The sequence below is a fragment of the Babylonia areolata genome, chromosome 21, assembly GCF_041734735.1.
Source record: "Babylonia areolata isolate BAREFJ2019XMU chromosome 21, ASM4173473v1, whole genome shotgun sequence".
NCBI classification, from domain to species: domain Eukaryota; kingdom Metazoa; phylum Mollusca; class Gastropoda; order Neogastropoda; family Buccinidae; genus Babylonia; species Babylonia areolata.
This window is the reverse complement of record NC_134896.1, coordinates 2,711,233-2,727,430: the sequence shown is the minus strand read 5'-3', so window position 1 is coordinate 2,727,430 and position 16,198 is coordinate 2,711,233. Positions and strand designations below refer to the sequence as shown.

The window sequence follows — 16,198 nt, the reverse complement described above, 5'->3', positions numbered from 1 at the left end:
GTGCTTTGTGAAGTGCCCTATGTCCATGTTTCAGAAGTGAAGTGCTGTGAAGTGCCCAGTGTCCATGTTTCAGAAGTGAAGTGCTGTGAAGTGCCCTGTGTCCATGTTTCAGAAGTGAAGTGTTGTTGTGAAGTGCCCAGTGTCGTTGTTTCAGAAGTGAAGTGCTGTGAAGTGCCCTGTGTCCTTGTTTCAGGCATTCTATGGCGTGGCCCTGGATGTGGTGGGCATCGCGTCAGGCAGAACCAAACATCCAACCTCCACTGCTGCTTCAGACCACAGCCCCTTGGAGGAACCAGAGCATCTCCATGTTTCTGTGTATGTCTGTGTTTGGATCTGCACCAAATCCTCTGTATGTCTGTGTTTGGATCTGCACCAAATCCTTTGTATGTCTGTGTTTGGATCTGCACCAAATCCTCTGTATGTCTGTGTTTGGATCTGCACCAAATCCTCTGTATGTCTCTGTTTGGATCTGCACCAAATCCTCTGCTTGGATCTGCACCAAATCCTCTGTATGTCTGTTTGGATCTGCACCAAATCCTCTGTATGTGTGTGTTTGGATCTGCACCAAATCCTTTGTATGTCTGTGTTTGGATGTGCACCAAATCCTCTGTATGTCTGTTTGGATGTGCACCAAATCCTCTATATGTCTGTGTTTGGATGTGCACCAAATCCTTTGTATGTCTGTGTTTGGATCTGCACCATTTGTATGTCTGTGTTTGGATCTGCACCAAATCCTCTGTATGTCTGTGTTTGGATCTGCACCAAATCCTCTGTATGTGTGTGTTTGGATCTGCACCAAATCCTCTATATGTCTGTGTTTGGATCTGCACCAAATCCTCTGTTTGGATCTGCACCAAATCCTCTATGTATGTGTTTGGATCTGCACCAAATCCTCTGTATGTCTGTGTTTGGATCTGCACCAAATCCTCTGTATGTCTGTTTGGATCTGCACCAAATCCTCTATGTATGTGTTTGGATCTGCACCAAATCCTCTGTATGTCTGTGTTTGGATCTGCACCAAATCCTCTGTATGTCTGTTTGGATCTGCACCAAATCCTCTATGTATGTGTTTGGATCTGCACCAAATCCTCTGTATGTCTGTGTTTGGATCTGCACCAAATCCTCTGTATGTCTGTGTTTGGATCTGCACCAAATCCTCTGTATGTCTGTGTTTGGATCTGCACCAAATCCTCTGTATGTCTGTGTTTGGATCTATACCAAATCCTCTATATGTCTGTGTTTGGATCTGCACTTGGATCTGCACCAAATCCTTTATATGTCTGTGTTTGGGATCTGCCTCAGGTCGTATGTGTGTGTGTCAGTGTTATGGATCTGCCTCAGATCCACTGTGTGTCAGTGCTATGGATCTGCCTCAGATCCACTGTGTGTTTGTGTCAGTGTTATGGATCTACCTCAGATCCACTGTGTGTCAGTGCTATGGATCTGCGTCAGATCCGCTGTGTGTCAGTGCTATGGATCTACCTCAGATCCGCTGTGTGTCAGTGCTATGGATCTACCTCAGATCCACTCTGTGTGTGTGTCAGTGTTATGGATCTACCTCAGATCCACGGTGTGTCAGTGCTATGGATCTGTGTCAGATCCGCTGTGTGTCAGTGCTATGGATCTACCTCAGATCCACTGTGTGTGTGTGTGTGTGTGTGAGTGTTATGGATCTACCTCAGATCCACTGTGTGTCAGTGCTATGGATCTACCTCAGATCCACTGTGTGTGTGTGTCAGTGTTATGGATCTACCTCAGATCCACTGTGTGTCAATGCTATGGATCTACCTCAGATCCACTGTGTGTCAGTGCTATGGATCTACCTCAGATCCACTGTGTGTGTTTCTCAGTGTTATGGATCTACCTCAGATCCACTGTGTTTCAGTGTTATGGATCTACCTCAGATCCACTGTGTGTGTTTGTCAGTGTTATGGATCTACCTCAGATCCACTGTGTGTGTGTGTCAGTGTTATGGATCTACCTCAGATCCACTGTGTGTGTTTGTCAGTGTTATGGATCTACCTCAGATCCACTGTGTGTGTTTGTCAGTGTTACGGATCTACCTCAGATCCACTGTGTGTCAATGCTATGGATCTACCTCAGATCCACTGTGTGTCAGTGCTATGGATCTACCTCAGATCCACTGTGTGTGTTTCTCAGTGTTATGGATCTACCTCAGATCCACTGTGTTTCAGTGTTATGGATCTACCTCAGATCCACTGTGTGTGTTTGTCAGTGTTATGGATCTACCTCAGATCCACTGTGTGTGTGTGTCAGTGTTATGGATCTACCTCAGATCCACTGTGTGTGTTTGTCAGTGTTACGGATCTACCTCAGATCCACTGTGTGTCAATGCTATGGATCTACCTCAGATCCACTGTGTGTGTGTTTCAGTGTTATGGATCTACCTCAGATCCACTGTGTGTGTGTGTCAGTGTTATGGATCTACCTCAGATCCACTGTGTGTGTGTCAGTGTTATGGATCTACCTCAGATCCACTGTGTGTGTGTGTCAGTGTTATGGATCTACCTCAGATCCACTGTGTGTGTGTCAGTGTTATGGATCTACCTCAGATCCACTGTGTGTGTTTGTCAGTGTTACGGATCTACCTCCGATCCACTGTGCATGTGTTCCCAGATTTAAACACTCCACAGTCAGCCGCCACTCTGTCATTTCCCTCTTGATTTATTTTATTTTATATTGCTGTTCTCTCTGTTGGTGTTGGTAACTGAACTGAACTTTAATTTGTAAAATTTTCTTTTATCAGTCCCTTTCTTTCCTGTTACTTATAAACCCTGTGTTTAAACTCCGTTTGTTTGTTTTTTGTGTGTGTTTTTTGTGGTCTGATACTATACATTATCAGTCATGTCAAAATGCTATTATGTCTCTGTAATGATGATGACGATGACGAAGTGATGACAGCAGTGATTATGATGTGATGATGATGAAGTGGCTGACAGCAGTGATTATGATGTCGTGATGATGACGATGTGGCTGACAGCAGTGACGATGATGTCATGATGACGAAGTGGCTGACAGCAGTGACGATGTCATGATGACTGCATTGTGGTTAACAGCAGAGATGATGTGATGATGACGATGTGATGACAGCAGCGACGACATGGACGTAATGATCACGGAGGGAGAGTACGACAAAACCACAGCGTCCCTGAGGGACATGCTGAACACCATCTGTGATTACGCTCACGACCGCTGTGTCAAGGTCATGACCGCAAGGGCAAAGGTGACGGACATGTTGTCCTGTGTGTGCTGTGCTCTATTATCGTCTTTGGGAGTAAAGTACATAAGATACATCTTACGTTTGTTTGTGTTGTGCAGCATCATGTGTGTGTGTGTGTGTGTGTGTGTGTTTGAGTGTGTGCATGTCTGTGTGTATGTGTTTGTGTTTGTGTGTTCTGCTCACTTGTGCATATGTGTGTGTGTGTGTGTGAATGTGTGTGCCTATATGGCATATTTTGTACTTTTTTATTTACTTATTTTTTTTAATAAACATTTTTATTCGAGTTATAATTATTTAAGACATACAGACATACAACATAATATTTGTAATTATTGAAAAACCAGGGAAACAACATAACATTTTTTTATATAGAATATTTTGTACTTTTTGGTGTGCTGGTTCATGTGTGCAATTTGGAGTGTATAATATATTGCCAGGGTGAGGCAACTCCTGTGTCAGTGTAAAGCACTGTATATTTTTTTCTGTGTTCAGACCTGACTGATGTCTGTGTGTGTTCAGACTGACTGATGTCTGTGTGTGTTCAGACTGACTGATCTCTGTCTGTGTTCGGACTGACTGATCTCTGTCTGTGTTCGGACTGACTGATGTGTGTGTTCGGACTGACTGATGTCTGTGTGTGTTCAGACTGACTGATGTCTGTGTTCAGACTGACTGATGTGTGTGTTCAGACTGACTGATGTCTGTGTGTGTTCAGACTGACTGATGTCTGTGTTCAGACTGACTGATGTCTGTGTTCAGACTGACTGATGTCTGTGTGTGTACAGACTGACTGATGTCTGTGTGTGTTCAGACTGACTGATGTCTGTGTGTGTACAGACTGACTGATGTCTGTGTGTGTTCAGACTAACTGATGTGTGTGTTCAGACTGATGTCTCTGTGTGTGTTCAGACTGACTGATGTCTGTATGTTCAGACTGACTGATGTCTGTGTGTGTTCAGACTAACTGATGTCTGTGTTCAGACTGACTGATGTCTGTGTTCAGACTGACTGATGTCTGTGTGTGTTCAGACTGACTGATGTCTGTGTGTGTTCAGACTGACTGATGTCTGTGTGTGTACAGACTGACTGATGTCTGTGTGTGTTCAGACTAACTGATGTGTGTGTTCAGACTGATGTCTCTGTGTGTGTTCAGACTGACTGATGTCTGTATGTTCAGACTGACTGATGTCTGTGTGTGTTCAGACTAACTGATGTCTGTGTTCAGACTGACTGATGTCTGTGTTCAGACTGACTGATGTCTGTGTGTGTACAGACTGACTGATGTCTGTGTGTGTTCAGACTGACTGATGTCTGTGTTCAGACTGACTGATGTCTGTGTGTGTACAGACTGACTGATGTCTGTGTGTGTTCAGACTGACTGATGTCTGTGTGTGTTCAGACTGACTGATGTCTGTGTTCAGACTGACTGATGTCTGTGTGTGTACAGACTGACTGATGTCTGTGTGTGTTCAGACTGACTGATGTCTGTGTGTGTTCAGACTGACTGATGTCTGTGTGTGTACAGACTGACTGATGTCTGTGTGTGTTCAGACTAACTGATGTCTGTGTTCAGACTGACTGATGTCTGTGTTCAGACTGACTGATGTCTGTGTGTGTTCAGACTGACTGATGTCTGTGTGTGTACAGACTGACTGATGTCTGTGTGTGTTCAGACTGATGTCTCTGTGTGTGTTCAGACTAACTGATGTGTGTGTTCAGACTGATGTCTCTGTGTGTGTTCAGACTGACTGATGTCTGTATGTTCAGACTGACTGATGTCTGTGTGTGTTCAGACTGACTGATGTCTGTGTTCAGACTGACTGATGTCTGTGTGTGTTCAGACTGACTGATGTGTGTGTTCAGACTGACTGATGTCTGTGTGTTCAGACTGACTGATGTCTGTGTGTGTTCAGATTGACTGATGTCTGTGTTCAGACTGATTGATGTCTGTGTGTGTTCAGACTGACTGATGTCTGTGTGTGTTCAGACTGACTGATGTCTGTGTGTGTTCAGACTAACTGATGTGTGTGTTCAGACTGATGTCTCTGTGTGTGTTCAGACTGACTGATGTCTGTATGTTCAGACTGACTGATGTCTGTGTGTGCTCAGACTAACTGATGTGTGTGTTCAGACTGACTGATGTCTGTGTGTGTTCAGACTGACTGATGTCTGTGTGTGTTCAGACTGACTGATGTCTGTGTTCAGACTGACTGATGTGTGTGTGTTCAGACTGACTGATGTCTGTGTTCAGACTGACTGATGTCTGTGTGTGTTCAGACTGACTGATGTCTGTGTGTGTTCAGACTGACTGATGTCTGTGTTCAGACTGACTGATGTCTGTGTGTGTGTAGTCTGACTGATGTCTGTGTGTGTTCAGACTGACTGGTGTGTGTTCGGACTGACTGATGTCTGTGTTCAGACTGACTGATGTCTGTGTTCAGACTGACTGATGTCTTTCTGATGTCTGTGTTCAGACTGACTGATGTCTGTGTGTGTTCAGACTGACTGATGTCTGTGTGTGTTCAGACTGACTGATGTCTGTGTGTGTTCAGGACGGGTTTTTGGAGCGACTGTCCTCCAGTGAGTTCGTCAACCTGTCCAGAGAGGTGGAGCGATTCATGGCCGACACAGAAAGCGTGTGTGGCCGTGCGTCTGTGTCCCTGAGGGGCAGCTTGCAGAGCCAGGTGACACAGGGTGGTGTGGTGTCATTGTGTGTGGATGTGTCTGTGTCACTACAGTACAGCTTACTGTTACACAGCCATTGACACAGGGTGGTGTGGTGCGGTGCCATTGTGTGTGGATGTGTCTGTGTCACTACAGTACAGCTTACTGTTACACAGCCATTGACACAGGGTGGTGTGGTGCGGTGCCATTGTGTGTGGATGTGTCTGTGTCACTACAGTACAGCTTACTGTTACACAACCATTGACACAGGGTGGTGTGGTGTCATTGTGTGTGGATGTGTCTGCGTCACTACAGTACAGCTTACTGTTACACAACCATTGACACAGGGTGGTGTGGTGTCATTGTGTGTGGATGTGTCTGCGTCACTACAGTACAGCTTACTGTTACACAGCCATTGACACAGGGTGGTGTGGTGTCATTGTGTGTGGATGTGTCTGTGTCACTGCAGTACAGCTTACTGTTACACAGCCATTGACACAGGGTGGTGTGGTGTCATTGTGTGTGGATGTGTCTGTGTCACTACAGTACAGCTTACTGTTACACAACCATTGACACAGGGTGTTTATGTGTTTATGTGCATACACACACCCCCCATCCTCTACACACACACAGATACACACACACCACACCCCATCCTATACACACACACAGATACACACACACCACACCCCATCCTCTACACACACAGAGATACACACACACACAGATACACACACACAGATACACACACACACACACACACACACACACAAACACACACACACAAACACACATGTGTCCATTCCATATACTGTCAGAAAGGATAGTAAAAGTACCCACACAAGTGTGAGTCTTTCTTTCCCTTCCCATTCTTTCCCCCCTCCCCCTCCCTTATCGCATGGTGCCATGACATACATGAGCACGGTGTGTTTACTGTATGGAGTTCAACTGATGCCGGCGGCACTGGTATCAGTCCCCTTTCCCTTGACCAAGATGTCGGCATTCCTGCCACTTTTTTTTTTCTTCATAGGCAGATTTCCTTTGTTTTGAACTGATTGGAATAAGAAAAAAATTCTGTATCAACTAGATGTAGGTCAACGGATTTCAGACATACAATAATGTCTAGTTCTCAAAAATTTCCAGTTAGATAAAAATAGCCAGTACCAATCAGTTCTGATGCCCCTTTTTTTTTCTTTTTTTTTTCTTTTTTTTTACAAGAAAAACAATTCATTCTAAATTATATTTAAATCAGTTCTTTTATCAAGTACAATAGATATCCATTTTTGAAATGAATTAAACTTCAGAGTAAAACTGCAGACTTGAACAAGTATATCATGCACAACAGACAAAAAGGTAGTAGCAGACGGAAGTGAATCTGGCCTGATCTCGGTGGCACTAATTCTGAACGGTGGGCAAGAAGCACTTTCATACCAGTGCCTGCCCCCCTCCCCTCCCTCCTTCTCTCTAGCAGGCATGAGTGACGTCACATGAACAACGTGTGGCGTGCAAGGTGTTCTTTGTAAGTATGGGTGGCTCCACACCCATGACGTACGGCGCGCAAAATTTACTCTTTGAGAGTATGGGTGTGCACACACCCACAACGTACTGGGACGTTTACTGTATATTTATTTCTGTGTTTATTGATAAAAAAAATAATTTTCAGGTGATATGTAGTATGATACATTATAAACAAAGTCATGAAATTTAATGGAAGTGGCTTCAAGATGACTTGAGTTACAGAGCAAAAAACGTGTGCTGGGTGTGAGCACACCGACGATGTATGGGAAAGGTTAAAATGTGATAATGCTCAAGGCACATCACATTTATAGAACAGAAAGAAATGCATTTTACTCTAAAATCACAACCACAGGTAAAAGTTTCCTAAACCATACAGTGCGAACAATGGAGGGTCACCTCAACCAAACAGTGAACTAGTCTGTGGCTATGATTTCTGTCTGACAAAGAAAGATACCAGTTTATCATCATTTCACAGAAGTGATTTTTAGAGTGGATGTATGTGTAAATGTGAGCAAGTGTGAAAGAGTGTGTGTGAGAGTAAATATGATCGTGTGTGAAAAAAAGTGTGTATATATGCCTGAATGTACTTATGTACATGATTATAGTTGTTTTGTTCTTTGTGGATGTGTAAGTGTGTGTATATAAAATGCATTTGAGTATTCATGATTGTTTGTGTGCAGTGCATGTGTGTGTGAGTGTGTGCATGTGTGCACTTTTTACATGCACGGATGTCTGTGAGGAAAATAGCTTGTGTTTTTTTCTGTTCTTTCTTATGTGATTATCATTTGGGTTATAATTTCCACTGAAGTTATCTTTTCATGAAGTTTTAATCAAACACTTTTTGTTTCCCATGATGAAGTGAGTGGTGTTATTTTTCAGGCCAACAGGTTTGTGACACGCTTCCACGAGGAGAGGAAAAACAAGCTGAGGTGACCATTGTTTCTCTCCTTGATTGACAGTGACTGTTGCTGTGGTGTGTGGTGTGGTGTGGTGTGGTGTTGGTGTGGTGTGGTGTGGTGTGGTGTTGGTGTGGTGTGGTGTTGGTGTGGTGTTGGTGTGGTGTGGTGTGGTGTGGTGTGGTGTTGGTGTGGTGTGGTGTGGTGTTGGTGTGGTGTGGTGTTGGTGTGGTGTTGGTGTGGTGTGGTGTGGTGTTGGTGTGGTGTGTTGTGGTGTTGGTGTGGTGTTGGTGTGGTGTGGTGTGTTGTGGTGTTGGTGTGGTGTTGGTGTGGTGTTGGTGTGGTGTGGTGTGTTGTGGTGTTGGTGTGGTGTGGTGTGGTGTGGTGTGGTGTGGTGTGGTGTGGTGTGGTGTGGTGTGGTGTGGTGTGGTGTGGTGTGGTGTGGTGTGGTGTGGTGTGGTGTTGGTGTGGTGTGGTGTGGTGTTGGTGTTGGTGTGTTGTGGTGTGGTGTGGTGTGGTGTGGTGTGGTGTGGTGTGGTGTGGTGTGGTGTGGTGTGGTGTGGTGTGGTGTGATGTGGTGTGGTGTGGTGTCTTGTGGTGTGGTGTGGTGTGGTGTGCTGTGGTATGGTGTTGGTGTGGTGTGGTGTTGGTGTGGTGTGGTGTGGTGTTAGTGTGGTGTTGGTGTGGTGTGGTGTGGTGTGTCGTGGTGTTGGTGTGGTGTGGTGTGTTGTGGTGTTGGTGTGGTGTGGTGTGTCGTGGTGTGGTGTGGTGTGGTGTGTTGTGGTGTTGGTGTGGTGTGGTGTGTTGTGGTGTTGGTGTGGTGTGGTGTGGTGTGGTGTGGTGTGGTGTGGTGTGGTGTGTTGTGGTGTTGGTGTGGTGTGGTGTTGGTGTGGTGTGGTGTTGGTGTGGTGTGGTGTGTTGTGGTGTTGGTGTGGTGTGGTGTTGGTGTGGTGTGGTGTGTTGTGGTGTGTTGTGGTGTTGGTGTGTTGTGGTGTTGGTGTGGTGTGGTGTTGGTGTGGTTTTGGTGTGGTGTGGTGTTGGTGTGGTGTGTTGTGGTGTTGGTGTGGTGTTGGTGTGGTGTGTTGTGGTGTTGGTGTGGTGTTGGTGTGGTGTGTCGTGGTGTTGGTGTGGTGTTGGTGTGGTGTGGTGTGGTGTGGCGTGGTGTTGGTGTGGTGTGGTGTTGGTGTGTTGTGGTGTTGGTGTGGTGTGGTATAGGTGTGGTGTTGGGTGTGGTGATCATGTAGTGTTGGTATTTGTATTTGTATTTCTTTTTATCACAACAGATTTCTCTGTGTGAAATTCGGGCTGCTCTCCCGAGGGAGAGCGCGTCGCTACACTACAGCGCCACCCATTTTAAAAATTTTTTCCTGTGTGCAGTTTCATTTGTTTTTCCTATCGAAGTGGATTTTTCTACAGAATTTTGCCAGGAACAACCCTTTTGTTGCCGTGGGTTCTTTAACGTGTGCTAAGTGCATGCTGCACACGGGACCTTGGTTTATCGTCTCATCCGAATGACTAGCGTCCAGACCACCACTCAAGGTCTAGTGGAAGGGGAGACAATATTAGCGGCTGAGCCGTGATTCGAACCAGCATGCTCAGATTCTCTCGCTTCCTAGGCGGACGTGTTACCTCTAGGCTATCACTCCACTTGTTCGTGTGGTGTGGTGTTGGTGTGGTGTGTTATGATGTGGTGTTGGTGTGGTGTGGTGTGGTGTTGGTGTAGTGTGGTGTGGTGTGGTGTTGGTGTAGTGTGGTGTGTTGGTGTGGTGTAGTGTGGTGTGGTGTGGTGTGGTGTGGTGTTGGTGTGGTGTGGTGTGTTGGTGTGGTGTAGTATGGTGTGGTGTTGGTGTAGTGTGGTGTGGTTGGTGTGGTGTAGTGTAGTGTGGTGTTGTGTAGTGTGGTGTGGTGTGGTGTTGGTGTAGTGTGGTGTTGGTGTAGTGTGGTGTGGTGTGGTGTTGGTGTGGTGTAGTGTGGTGTGGTGTTGGTGTAGTGTGGTGTTGGTGTAGTGTGGTGTGGTTGGTGTGGTGTGGTGTAGTGTGGTGTTGGTGTAGTGTGGTGTGGTGTGGTGTTGGTGTAGTGTGGTGTGGTTGATGTGGTGTGGTGTTGATGTGGTGTGGTGTGATGTTGGTGTGCTGTGCTGTGCTGTGTTGTGGTGTGGTGTTTGTGGCGTGTTTGTGTAGTGTGGTGTGGTGTTGGTGTGGTATGTATAATTTCAGTCTGAGTGTATATGATTTCAGTCTGATCCTGGACAACGAGCGGTGGAAACAGGCAGACGTTCCGGCAGAGTTCCAGGCATTGGCTGACCACATTGCCTCCACAGGTACCTGTCACACTGACCACATTGCCTCCACAGGTACCCGTCACACTGACCACATTGCCTCCACAGGTACCCGTCACACTGACCACATTGCCTCCACAGGTACCTGTCACACTGACCACATTGCCTCCACAGGTACCCGTCACACTGACCACATTGCCTCCACAGGTACCCGTCACACTGACCACATTAGGTACCTGTCACACTGACCACATTGCCTCTGCAGGTAACTGTCACATTAGGTACCTGTCACACTGACCACATCAGATACCTGTCACACTGACCACATTGCCTGACAGGTACCTGTCACACTGACCACATTGCCTGACAGGTACCTGTCACACTGACCACATTGCCTGACAGGTACCTGTCACACTGACCACATTAGGTACCTGTCATACTAACCATGTTGCCTGACAGGTACTTGCACACTGACCACATTAGGTACCTGTCACACTGACCACATTGCCTGACAGGTACCAGTCACATGCACATGGCCATGAAGGCCCATCAGTGGAGTAAAACCACCTGCTGGCAAAAAGGTCATGAACACTTTGTACCCTATGAGTACAGCTGCACTACAGTGTCTGTGGACCAGCCCTACAACAGCTGAGTGCACTATCACAGCCATGCTTCGCACACAACATGGACCAGCCCTACAACACTGTCACAGCCATGTTTCACACACAACATGGACCAGCCCTACAACACTATCACAGCCATGCTTCACACACAACAAGGACCAGCCCTACAACACTATCACAGCCATGTTTCACACACAACATGGACCAGCCCTACAACACTGTCACAGCCATGTTTCACACACAACATGGACCAGCCCTACAACACTGTCACAGCCATGCTTCACTCACAACATGGACCAGCCCTACAACACTGTCACAGCCATGCTTCACACACAACATGGACCAGCCCTACAACACTGTCACAGCCATGTTTCACACACAACATGGACCAGCCCTACAACAGCTGTGTGCACTGTCACAGCCATGCTTCACACACAACATGGACCAGCCCTACAACAGCTGTGTGCACTGTCACAGCCATGCTTCACACACAACATGGACCAGCCCTACAACAGCTGTGTGCACTGTCACAGCCATGCTTCACACACAACATGGACCAGCCCTACAACACTATCACAGCCATGTTTCACACACAACATGGACCAGCCCTACAACAGCTGTGTGCACTGTCACAGCCATGCTTCACACACAACATGGACCAGCCCTACAACACTGTCACAGCCATGCTTCACACACAACACACACAGCATCAGACACACTCAGATCCCTTCTAGACACCAGTGAATTACATAGAGGCTAAAGCCAGTAAGCTAAGAGCGCCGAGTGAGAACACAGCTGACTCGGAAAGCGAAAGTGAATGTGCTCACTGTAGTATGGAGATGTAGTTACTCTGTCCAAGGGAAGCAACCAGTTTCAGTATCATTTTGAAGAAGGTGTCAGAGCATGCAGAGACATTCATGTCGGCGACACCACATCTGCTGTGTAGCAGGTGTCATGGATAAATCAGTACTCAGTGTACAAAGTGCCAAGGTCGAGTCGTTACAGCTTGGGTCTCAGTTTGGTGAAGGTCGTTACAGCTTGGGTCTCAGTTTGGTGAAGGTCGTTACAGCTTGGGGGTCTCAGTTTGGTGAATGTTGTTACAGCTTGGGTCTCAGTTTGGCGAAGGTCGTTACAGCTTGGGTCTCAGTTTGGTGAATGTTGTTACAGCTTGGGTCTCAGTTTGGTGAAGGTTGTTACAGCTTGGGTCTTAGTTTGGTGAAGGTTGTTACAGCTTGGGTCTTAGTTTGGTGAAGGTTGTTACAGCTTGGGGGTCTCAGTTTGGTCAAGGTTGTTACAGCTTGGGGGTCTCAGTTTGGTGTAAGTGTGTCTGTGTGTTCATTGTCATTTCAGTTGTTGTTATGTTTGGTGAAGGTTGTTACAGCTTGGGTCTCAGTTTGGTGAAGGTTGTTACAGCTTGGGGGGTCTCAGTTTGGTGAAGGTTGTTACAGCTTGGGGGGTCTCAGTTTGGTGAATGTTGTTACAGCTTGGGTCTCAGTTTGGTGAAGGTTGTTACAGCTTGGGTCTCAGTTTGGTGAAGGTTGTTACAGCTTGGGTCTCAGTTTGGTGAAGGTTGTTACAGCTTGGGGGGTCTCAGTTTGGTGAATATTGTTACAGCTTGGGTCTCAGTTTGGTGAAGGTTGTTACAGTCTGGGTGGTCTCAGTTTGGTGAAGGTTGTTACAGCCTGGGGGGTCTCAGTTTGGTGAATGTTGTTACAGCTTGGGTCTCAGTTTGGTGAATATTGTTACAGCTTGGGTCTAAGTTTGGTGAAGGTTGTTACAGCTTGGGGGTCTCAGTTTGGTGAAGGTTGTTACAGCTTGGGTCTCAGTTTGGTGAAGGTTGTTACAGCTTGGGGGTCTCAGTTTGGTGAATGTTGTTACAGCTTGGGTCTCAGTTTGGTGAAGGTTGTTACAGCTTGGGGGTCTCAGTTTGGTGTGTCTGTGTGTTCATTGACATTTCAGTTGTTGTTATGTTTGTCTGAATTGTTGGTTGATTGTTCACAGTGTGATTAAAGCTTACCTTCAAATCACAATTTTTTTTTATATGAACTGGTCCTGTTTGTTTGAAATGAAATCAAAAAAGGGATTGCTCACACATGTCTGACTGTTTTTGTTGTTTTTTCAGGTAACCTGTCTGTGCCTGAGAGAAGACCTGATACAGGTAATACTTCAGAGGTGTTGGACTGGTTATAAGATGACATGGTACAGAGGTGTTGGACTGGTTATCAAATGACATGGTACAGAGGTGTGAAGAAACTGATTATCAGATACCTTGCTACAAAGGTGTGAAGAAACTGATTATCAGATACCTTGCTACAAAGGTGTGAAGAAACTGATTATCAGATACCTTGCTACAAAGGTGTGAAGAAACTGATTATCTGATACCTTGCTACAAAGGTGTGAAGAAACTGATTATCAGATACCTTGCTACAAAGGTGTAAAGAAACTGATTATCTGATACCTTGCTACAAAGGTGTGAAGAAACTGATTATCTGATACCTTGCTACAAAGGTGTGAAGAAACTGATTATCAGATACCTTGCTACAAAGGTGTGAAGAAACTGATTATCAAATACCTTGCTACAGAGGTGTGAGGAAACTGATTATCAGATACCTTGCTACAAACGTGTGAGGATATTGATTATTGGTTTGTAGTGACAAGTCATGTGTGTGGTACAGAGAGATTTGTTTCATCATGTAGTGACATGTTGTGTGTGTGCATCACAGAGTGATTTGTTTCATCATGTAGTGACATGTTGTGTGTGTGCATCACAGAGTGATTTGTGTCAACATGTAGTGACAAGTTGTGTGTGTGTTACAGATTGTGTCGACATGTTGTGACAAGTTGTGTGTGTTACAGAGATTGTGTCAACATGTAGTGACATGTGTGTGCTATGGAGATATTTGTGTCAACATGTAGTGACAAGTTGTGTGTGTTACAGAGAGATTTTTTGTCAATACATAGTGACAAGTTGTGTGTGTGTGTTACAGAGATTGTGTCAACATGTAGTGACATGTTGCGTGTGTTACAGAGAAATTTGTGTCAACATATAATGACAAGTTGTGTGTATTATTTATTTATTTTCATTTTTTTATTTTTTATTTATCATTATTATTTTATTATATTTTTTTCTCAAGGCCTGACTAAGCGCGTTGGGTTATTCTGCTGGTCAGGCATCTGCTTGGCAGATGTGGTGTAGCGTATATGGATTTGTCCGAATGCAGTGCCGCCTCCTTGAGCTACTGATGCTGATACTGATACTGTGTCAACATGCAATGACAAGTTGTGTGTAAAAGGTTTGTGTCAACATGTAGTGACAAATTGTGTGTGTGTTTCAAAAATTTGTGTCAACATGTTGTGATAAGTTATGTTTGTGTGTTACAGAGAGCCGGCCCACGGAAACCCTGCTTGTAAATGGTGAAAGATATGCTGTGGTTGGGTGAGAATTTATTCATTTATTTATTAGGACAGTTTGCTATGGTGCATATTCTTGAAGCTCTGTGCAAATCATTTTATCATCTCTGCAGTCCTTGCATTGATCCTGTCTTGACTTTTCTTTTCCTTGCATTTACTTTTCTCTTCTTGTGTGTGTGTGTGTGTGTGTGTGTGTGTGTGTGTGTGTGTGCTCTTGTTTTTTGTTGTTTTTTTTCCTCCTAACAATTAGACATCATCCTGGATATTATCATGTTTTAAGTGCAAGAGAAAGATGCGTATGACTTCTGATTGTCTCTTGTTATAAACCTGGATATAGGTGTGTGTGTGTGTGTGTGTGTGTGTGTGTGTGTGCATGTGTGTGTGTGTGTGTGAGTTAATCATCATGTTTATAGGTTTGTCTGAAGAAACTCCATTGAGATTAGCGCACTGTGTAGTTCAGAGACAGACACTGTGAGACAACAGGGACCACAAAGCGATGCCAGGCACATAGAACACACTGACTGGAACCGTGCGGTGTGTAGCACAGTGCTGATGTGTCGCTATGCCAGGCACATAGAACACACTGACTGGAACCGTGTGGTGTGTAGCACAGTGCTGATGTGTCGCTATGCCAGGCACATAGAACACACTGACTGGAACCGTGTGGTGTGTAGCACAGTGCTGATGTGTCGCTATGCCAGGCACATAGAACACACTGACTGGAACCGTGTGGTGTGTAACACAGAGCTGATGTGTCGCTATGCCAGGCACATAGAACACACTGACTGGAACCGTGTGGTGTGTAACACAGTGCTGATGTGTCGCTATGCCAGGCACATAGAACACACTGACTGGAACCGTGTGGTGTGTAGCACAGTGCTGATGTGTCGCTATGCCAGGCACATAGAACACACTGACTGGAACCGTGTGGTGTGTAACACAGAGCTGATGTGTCGCTATGCCAGGCACATAGAACGCACTGACTGGAACCGTGTGGTGTGTAACACAGTGCTGATGTGTCGCTGACATGATGATGATGATGATGATGGGGTGTGCAGCACTGTACTGATGCTGGTGAAGATGGTGATGGAGTACTGTCAGTGTGTCACTGACATGATGATGATGATGATGATGATGATGATGATGATGATGATGGGGTGTGCAGCACTGTACTGATGCTGGTGAAGATGGTGATGGAGTACTGTCAGTGTGTCACTGACATCCCCACTGCCGCTCCAGACCTCCTGTCTCGTCTGGTCGACCTGCTCAAGGTGCCCTCCTCTCTTCTGTTGTCTGCTGCGTCTTCTGTCTTCCTCTTTGTTCCGTCTGTCTTCTGCTGTGTTCCTCTTTGTTCTGTGTGTCTCCTGCTGTGTTCCTCTTTGTTCTGTCTGTCTTCTGCTGTGTTCCTCTTTCTTCTGTGTGTCTTCTGCTGTGTTCCTCTTTGTTCTGTGTGTCTCCTGCTGTGTTCCTCTTTGTTCCGTCTGTCTTCTGCTGTGTTCCGCTTTGTTCTGTGTGTCTTCTGCTGTCTTCCTCTTTGTTCTGTCTGCCTTCTGCTGTGTTCCTCTTT

General features: G+C 45.7%; 1 protein-coding gene across 3 annotated transcripts in view; it reads left to right on the top strand.

Annotated features, from left to right (window-relative positions):
* LOC143296140 (vacuolar protein sorting-associated protein 54-like) overlaps window positions 1–16,198 on the top strand; it is a 56,752-nt gene that overhangs the window by 25,172 nt on the left and 15,382 nt on the right. Inside the window, exons 13-20 of one of the 3 annotated variants that reach the window (XM_076607936.1) lie at window positions 194–315; window positions 3,115–3,244; window positions 5,794–5,925; window positions 8,303–8,352; window positions 10,557–10,672; window positions 13,343–13,378; window positions 14,602–14,656; window positions 15,797–15,902. In XM_076607936.1, the coding sequence (XP_076464051.1) occupies window positions 194–315; window positions 3,115–3,244; window positions 5,794–5,925; window positions 8,303–8,352; window positions 10,557–10,672; window positions 13,343–13,378; window positions 14,602–14,656; window positions 15,797–15,902 (747 nt within the window). Of the gene's footprint in view, window positions 1–193; window positions 316–3,111; window positions 3,245–5,793; window positions 5,926–8,302; window positions 8,353–10,556; window positions 10,673–13,342; window positions 13,379–14,601; window positions 14,657–15,796; window positions 15,903–16,198 lie in introns of all 3 variants that reach the window. The other 2 variants (XM_076607937.1, XM_076607935.1) reach the window with 2 other exon arrangements.